Source organism: Crocodylus porosus, unplaced genomic scaffold, assembly GCF_001723895.1.
Source record: "Crocodylus porosus isolate Cpor-Errol unplaced genomic scaffold, CroPor_comp1, whole genome shotgun sequence".
NCBI lineage: Eukaryota > Metazoa > Chordata > Crocodylia > Crocodylidae > Crocodylus > Crocodylus porosus.
This window is the reverse complement of record NW_017728922.1, coordinates 17305741-17313342: the sequence shown is the minus strand read 5'-3', so window position 1 is coordinate 17313342 and position 7602 is coordinate 17305741. Positions and strand designations below refer to the sequence as shown.

Here is a 7602-nt window from a genome sequence, read left to right as displayed (position 1 = left end):
CCTACCTGGCTGGACTCATTTGAGTCCAGTTTTTTTTCTCCCGCCCAGGCGGGGGGTCAGACTTGACAATCTACAAGGTCCCTTCGACCCGACTTCTATGATTCTATGAATGAAGAGGTGAAAAGACTTGCTCTTTTAAGGAAACTAGCCAGGAGGTTTATTAATCTCATTAATCATGCTAGCATGATTATCATCCCTCCCTACTAGGGAAAAGGATGCACATTGTATATGAAACAATACAGTAGTTACAGTTACATTGTCATAATACTGTAATACTATACCATACCGTACCACGCTAATGCCCGTTACATATCTATCACACTTAAGAGCATCCTTATATGTCCAGAGATGTATAAATACATGTACATTTGCATAAATTGATTCTTTTTTGCATACTGGACATCTCCATATGCCTATAAGCCCTCAGTCCATGGCTCGTTCTGTACCAGGGAGCGTTGCTTCCTCTCAGCTGGGTGCAGACATTGGGGCCATCTTAGACCCAGCCTTTGGCGCAGGGAGAGTTCATCAGAGCTGATATGATGTCACTGCATCCTCATGCCCATCAGCACCAAGCATGGCCTCTTCAGGCGTCTCCCAGGCATTCTCAAAACCCTCAGAGGATTAGGGCCTGCAGGGCTGTCCTTCACGGGCTAATCCTCACCACATCCTTGATGTTTTGCCGACAGATGGGACACTGGGCACCAGTGGCTAGCATTCTCTGGACGCAGCCATAGCAGCAGTCAGTATGGCCACAGGGATACAGCAGGGTGTTGGCCATGTGTGCATAGCAGATGATGCACTTCTCCATACTGGACATGCTCAGGTGGTAGCGGTCCCTGTGTGCTGGCTCTGCGGGGAAGAGGAGCCATCAACACAGCCCAGGGCAGGCTTGTGTTGCCCCAGGATTCCCCCCACCCCCTCCCCCTGCTAGTGACGCAGGGAACATGCCCTTCCAGCCTGGCAGGGTGAAGGCTCGCTGTGCTCAGTCAGGCCCAGCCTGCAAGTCCCTTCTTCTGTTCTGCTGGATTCGGTCTTTGCAACACCTCAGAAAGTTGGGGGCTGAGGGGTGGTTTCTCCCCCAGGCCCCATGTCATAAGAGCAGAAAGGGGCTAGAAGGTCCATGAGTGCATGGAACTGCCACCTGCCCATCCAGCCTTCCCATAGAGCACATCCCTCCAACCTTCCCCACATAGGTCCTCCTATCTGACAGGGCTGATGCCAGCCACATTGGACATAAGTGGAGGTGAGTTTGAGTGTCACTGCTTTGGAGAGGCCTGTGTGTGCCAGGAGACCCCCATGCAGCATATCCCCCACCCCCAAGAGACCATAGCTTCCGGGGCTGGAAGGCATCAGCCAATGTAGGCCATGTAGATCCTACCCAGCACGCAGAACTGTGTCAAAGTCCTGGCAGCCATCTCTGGGGAAACCACCCAGTGGCAGCTGAAAACTATGTCTGTGTAATAAAAGTGCTTGCTGAAGGCTCTATGAAGATTAGACCAAGTGTTTTTCTGTATTTATTTAGATATTAAGATATAAGTTGTTGCTAAAAGCCTTATTATAGTTTAAGACCTAGTAAATTTAGCAAAGCCTAGAAATAGTAAGGCCCTGTGGTGCAGTTAAAATTACCTTATCAAAGGAATGCAAGGCTTGTATTGCTATTGGTCAGTCTAAGGATGGTTGAAGAAAAAGGAATCTTAAGTGGACGTACATTATCAGTGTCTTTCAGAAGCTATAAATTAGCTGAACTATCTGGAAACCATTCAGAAGGAAGATGCAGCTCTGTGAAAAGGATTGTTAGCTGTTGCCTGGATCAGTGGGCCTGTGGACCATGAGGAGCCCAAGAACTGCATTCCAGGCCCCTTCCCGGCACTCCTCAGACAGCATTGTCCAGGGATGCCTGACCTCACTGAACTTTGTGGAAAGAGAAGCTTGCTGTGTATCGAGCATCAGAAGGACTGCCGATAAGTTGCCGACACAAATTGCTTTTGTCTGTCATCGTTTGTCTTGTTACTATGCATAGTTGTGTTTTTCTTAAGTCAATAAATCTTTCTTACCTTTCTACCCCCAACCACACTCTCAATCTAAACCCTCCACAGGCAGCTGGGACACACCCTCCCTGTGCCACTGTGGCGTCTCACACATGACGTGTAACTTACTCCCCCCTCCACCAAGAATGTAAAGAGGCCAAGTGTTGGCTCCTGACACTCACCATCCAGCAGGAAGGAACAGGGCAGCTTAGGGGGGAGCTCCTGGAGGTCTCCATACTGATCTAGAAAAGGGGAAAACCCAGATGAGGATGTTGCGAGTCAGCCTGCACCCTGGAGTCTTCCTCTGCTGGGGCATCATCTGGCTGGACCCCCAAGGTGGGCGCATATTGCCCCAGGCGCCATTCTCCAGGGAGTTAGACTGTAGGCAAAGCCTGGACCACCCAGATAGAGCCTCTGCTCCCAGCCCAGGTCTCAGGGCTATGTCAGAGGGGAACCAGCTTCCTGAGACATGTCCTTCCCCTAACGCGAGCTCAGAGACTCACCCAGCAGCTGAACAGCCTTGGTCTGGCCATAAATGTCCATGACAGCCCAGAGCGGGCCCTCCACTGGCACGCCTTTGAAGAGTAAGCTGCAGGGCTCGTTGTTGATGCTAAAGAAGACCCGGCCCCTGCGATTCACCCAGAAGCAGACAACAGTGCCTTGCCCCACACAGGCAGTTGGCAGAAGGTGTGCCCATGTCTGCCCCTGCAGCACCAGAGGTGGGCAGACAAAGCGGGGCAGGTCCTTAGGGATCATCTGCGAGGGGTTCAGGCTGGTGAAGCCAACCCGGAGTCCCCCGTCCCAGCGGGAATGTGTGGACAGCACCTGTAGCACCACCTTCTCGTCCAGCTGCACAGGCCGGTTGCTGAAGACAATGCCATCACAGAAGGTGCCAGTCCTGTTTGCTGTGCGGCATGCTGCATCCAGCTGTATCTGGAAGCCCTTGGTGGTGGGGTGGAAGCAGAGGGGCTTGTCTAGGCCTATGGGAGATGCCATAAGCAGGAGTGAGACCCTGGCTTTGGCCAGAGGGTATCTGATCCCTTCACACTTTGTGTTGGCCAGGGGACTCTAGTTGCCTGGACCCACCACGGGACACCAGCTGGACTCCTCCATCAAGGGCAGGAGGGAGAGGGCAGCATTTCCAGCCTCCTGGCTTCTTAACCTGCCAGGAGCAGACCAGAGGGGGGAAGCCCCAGAGGGAGATTCTGCCCTGCCTCCCTTCCCCCAAGATAGGAGGCTGGCATGCCTGCAGAGGGCATGGCCTGAGCAGAGCCAATGGCCCCTGGCTTGTCTGACTCCAGCAGAGAGTTTCCTCAGGCTCAGACTGAAAACAAAAGAGCCCAGGAGGGGTGTGAACAGCTATGAGCAGGAGCACAGCTGCCTGCCCTCCCTCAAAAGACCAAACAGAGGCTGAGGCTCATGGCTGGATGCTGCTGGCTTGGTGCCTCCAGAAACTGGGAAAGCCCCACTCCATCCCCTCCTGGCTAGGGATGGAGCCTTATCCTGCTCCACCTGTCATCTTCCCACACGGAGCCAAAAGCCAGAGGTGTTGGGCTCTGGCAAGAAAGTGAAAGCGAGGGAGTGAGACCCTAACTTCCCTGATCTTCATGGATGCTGCTGGGTGCCAGAGAAGCCCTGGGGCCTCATTCCCTGAGCCTTTCCACAGGGGGCCCCATCAACTGCCTAGCCTTGCCCCTGGAGGCTGGGAGCCTGAGCTGCCCTGATCAGTCCAGGGCTGATCAGGCTCTTGGCTCTAGCTTCAGCTCTAGCCCCAAACTATGCATGACCAGAGACGTGATGGAGGCCCACAGAAGAGCCAGGACTCTCCCCAGTATCAACAAGGGCAGATAGGGCAGTGCTGGGGCTGAGAACCCCATTTGGGGCACCAGCATGAGCCCACCATGCTGCAGCAAGCATGTGCAGGTGGCACCAAGACCAATACACTGTGACCCTAGCACCAGGGAGCTCCCCGTCTCCTTACCATTCAGGGAGCTTTTGCAGGATCCCATCACAGCTGTTTTCACTCTCTCCACACCTGGTGAGTAACAGAGCTGACACCTGCGTTGTGCTGGCCGCAGGTGAGCCCTGTTGCTTCTTATAGCAGCAACTCTGAGCCTGGGTGGAGGCTTCTCTGTGGGCACCTTTGCTCCCTCCCCCAGCATGCAGGCAGTGACGTTTCCTGTGCTGCAGACTGGGACTTTCCAGTACTTTGCCACAGCCTCCCCTGTCAAGCTCAAACCCCTCCAAGAGGGCTGGGGCTTCCACGTAAGGGCTCCAGGTATAAATGATGGGACCAGGAAGCCTCTTAGGTGGCAACTGTGGTGGGTTCAGAGCAAGCAGCATAGCCAGCAGAGAGCAGGATACCACTTGGGCTTGCTGCCTTGCCCCCCACAAAGGTCTCCCAGAGCAAGTGAAAGTGAAAGCAGATGGAAAGCTCTGGGCAGAGATTAACTATTAAGGGCTGTTTTTATGCTACTGAGTGCAGCCCACGCTACACATCTCATGTATCATCTTTGTCCTTTTTTAAGATTTCCTCAGAGGCACTGGGTGTTTGGCTGGAGCCCAGGCTGGGGATGGGGCCTGGGTTGTACAAATGCTCCTGCTAGGACCAAAGCTGGAGGGTCCTAGCTAGAGGGTCTTGCCCCTCCACTCAGGCTCAGACAGACACTGCATCAGGGCCAGGAAGGAATTTGACCCCCGGTCAGATTGGTGTGGGCTGCCTTCCTCTGCAGCAGGGGCACAGCCTCTGCCTGGGATCTCTCCAGTGTCTATTAACCACCTTTTACAGAAGCAGGACGTTGACCACTGTGGTCCTCCTGCTTGCCCTGTGGCAGGTGGCCGGGGGGGAAGTGGGGAGGAGGTCAGGCTTGATAGTAATTTTGCTCAGAGTTCAGCTGATGGATGGGGCTGGGATGGTTTGGACAGGGCCCCTGATCCAGTTAGCTCAGCAAGTTGCCAGATGTAGGGATAAAGCACACACCTCTCTCAGCCAGTTAGTCTAAGGTGGTTTTCAACCTCGTTAGGCTCCAGACCCCCTCCCTTGCAGAATGTCAGCTCCTTGCTTTTACTCATTTCTGGACCAAGGAGAAATAATTGGGTAATTCTTCTGTGGAAAAGATGTTTACAAAAAAGATGGATAATACAAGGCAGCCTCTATCACAGTGTTATATTGCGCTGGTATCACTCACATGAGAGTGGAGGTTGAAGGTTCAGGTTTGCCTGGAGACCTCTGATAATAAATCCATTTCAATTGATAGGAAAACACTCACTAGGCAAGGATGCAGGAGATAAGGAGTTTAAGAAAACATCCTGGGGCTTTGCAGCATTAGCATGCATAGAATATTTAAAGTACAGCCAGGTTGGCTGGGCCTTTGCAGGGGTCACATCCAGCCCTGCCCCTTTTTCTAGCCAGGATCGAGCCCTTCCAAACCCTCCCAGCCACATCTTTGTCTGAGCCATTCCTAGCACCACACAGCAGCCACAAGCATAGCAGCTGGGCCAAAACACTTCAGAGCCCCTGGCCCTGCCCCAGGTGATATTGGGGGGGGATGAGGCCTGGCAGTGCCCTGCTGCTGCCAGGGGGTTAAATGCAGTGGCGACCCCAGGCAGAGCCTGTGCCCCTGCTGCAAAGGAAGGCAAACCCCCCCACCCCAGTCTGTGTCCATCTGGCTCTGTATTGCCTCAAGCTGTAGGAGATCCAAAGTCCTGAGCCAATCCCCAAACACCAGGAGATGATTTTTTAACCCCTTCGGGTACCCCAACTCCCTCCTGGTTCCTGGCCCTTGAGGGTGCTGCACGGGGTTAGAGTGACCACTGGGATTCTCAAGCAATCTAGGTGTCTGGGAGCTGTGGCCTGGGGAGAAAGCTACCAGCTGCTGCCGGAGCCTCAAACAGGGAGAGCTGTTGGGCTGGAGCAAGGACAAACTCAGTGGCCCTAAAGTCCCCGATAACCAGCATGCATTGTTCTATTCTGGTTAGGGCTGTAGATAATGTTAAAGTCTCAGGCTAAGGAGGGCTCAGCTTATAGTGCCGAAAGTGCACAGGCCTGAAGAAGTTGGGGGCACCCAGCCCTGAAGCCCCAGATCCAACTACTGCACCTAGGCACAGGGTAGGGGAGAAGCCCCAGCACAACTGCCATCAGGGGACACAATGTATGTTGGTGCCAGGATAGGGATCAAGGCAGAGGGTAGTTAGAAGGGAGCAGGTAGAGGGTGAGGGAAGCCCAGAGCAGATGAATTATACATTCCCCCACACCCAGAGAGCCTGACTTGCCTATGATTTTAGGTGTGGACAGGTACAAAACTCTGCACCTGAGATAGAATTGCATGTATGAACAGACTGGGGAACTGGTCAGGCTGCAAAGAAGGACCTGGGGGTTATGGTGAACCATGAGCCAAATACAAGCCAACCCTGCCAAATGGGTTGCCTTAACAGCTGGGTCACTTGCAAGTCAAGGGCAGTGATTCTTCTACTCAGCTCAGCACTGGCAAGGCCTCAACTGGAGTCCTGAGTCCAGGTCTGGGCCCTGCACTTTATGGGCATGGACAGACTGGAAAGAATCTGTGGAGAGCAACAAATGATAGACAGCTGGGAAGCAGGACTGATGAGGACAGGCTGGAAGAGCTAGGGCCACCGATCCTGGAGAAGAAAAGACACGGGGGGGGGGGGGGGGTAGAAAATGTAATCCCAGCCTTCAAATATCTGGAGGGTGACTATAAAGGCAGAGTTGGACTTTTCATTGTGGCTGCAGAGAACCAGACTAGGAGCAAAGGCCTCAAGCTGCAGCAGGGGAAGTTGAGGCTGGAGCTGAGGAGGAGCTTCCTGAGTGGGGTCCAGCATTGGAAGAGGCTGCCTAAAGAGGTGGATAGGCTCCATTTCTGGAAGTTTTCAAGAGCAGATTGGACAGCGTGGTTTAGTCAGGGCAGATCCTGCCTTGAACAGGGGCTAGAGAAGGTAACTGCCAAATAGCCCTGCCAGCCTCACTTCTACAAAGTCACATGCTTTCAAGATCAGTAATAATTCATTCTAGGTTATCTCAGAAGGGAATTATAGCAATAATCTTCAAAAGCACTTGGTGCGAGTCCCGTAACCTGTAATAAAAGATTCCCAGAAATTGAATGCAAAATGAAAGCAAAATCTAGAAGACTGTAAACAAGAAGATAAGGCCATAGTCAACAGCCAAAAACCGGGCAGCACAAACAAGCTATGTGAAGCTAACTTAACCTCCTTCTGCAGCGGGGCTGTGGGCCGCAGGGACAGGGGAAGCAATGAACCAGGTCCTTGACAGTCCTACACAATGTTCTCTTCAGCAGATTTAAGAGAAACAACCCCTGAGAGGAACAGTTCCCAACCTTCCTAGGCTCCAGGTTTGCCTCATTAAACCTACAGCCTCCCTCAAACTCAAGGCCCCCTATGATCACAGGAACCTGGTGCGACTGCTGGACACATGGTATGGGGGACGCAAGCTCTGTGTGAACTGGGACCAGGAGCAGGGTGCAGGAAGCAAGGAGTGGGGGCAAAAAGAGGGCTGGCAGCACTTAGGAGATGGCAAGAAGACCCTGAGCACACGAGGTCA

General features: G+C 53.2%; 1 protein-coding gene across 1 annotated transcript; it reads right to left on the bottom strand.

Moving 5' to 3' along the window:
• Positions 1–62: 62 nt before the first annotated feature.
• On the bottom strand, positions 63–4141 carry NEURL3 (neuralized E3 ubiquitin protein ligase 3). Its single transcript, XM_019539757.1, has 4 exons — positions 4009–4141; positions 2531–3007; positions 2210–2269; positions 63–849 (listed from the first exon to the last, which is right to left on the bottom strand). Exons 1-4 carry the CDS (start codon positions 4034–4036, stop codon positions 644–646), a joined length of 771 nt encoding a protein of 256 aa, XP_019395302.1. The 5' UTR covers positions 4037–4141; the 3' UTR covers positions 63–643.
• Positions 4142–7602: the final 3461 nt, after the last annotated feature.

What these genes read in the sequence shown, in the direction of transcription:
- NEURL3 (XM_019539757.1), bottom strand. Translation starts at nt 4,036, where the DNA reads ATGGGATCCTGCAAAAGCTCCCTGAATG. An exon ending in CTGCAAAAGCTCCCTGAATG is followed by an intron (nt 3,008 to 4,008) that starts GTAAGGAGACGG and finishes CATCTCCCATAG; the next exon opens with GCCTAGACAAGCCCCTCTGC. An exon ending in CAAGGCTGTTCAGCTGCTGG is followed by an intron (nt 2,270 to 2,530) that starts GTGAGTCTCTGA and finishes CCCCTTTTCTAG; the next exon opens with ATCAGTATGGAGACCTCCAG.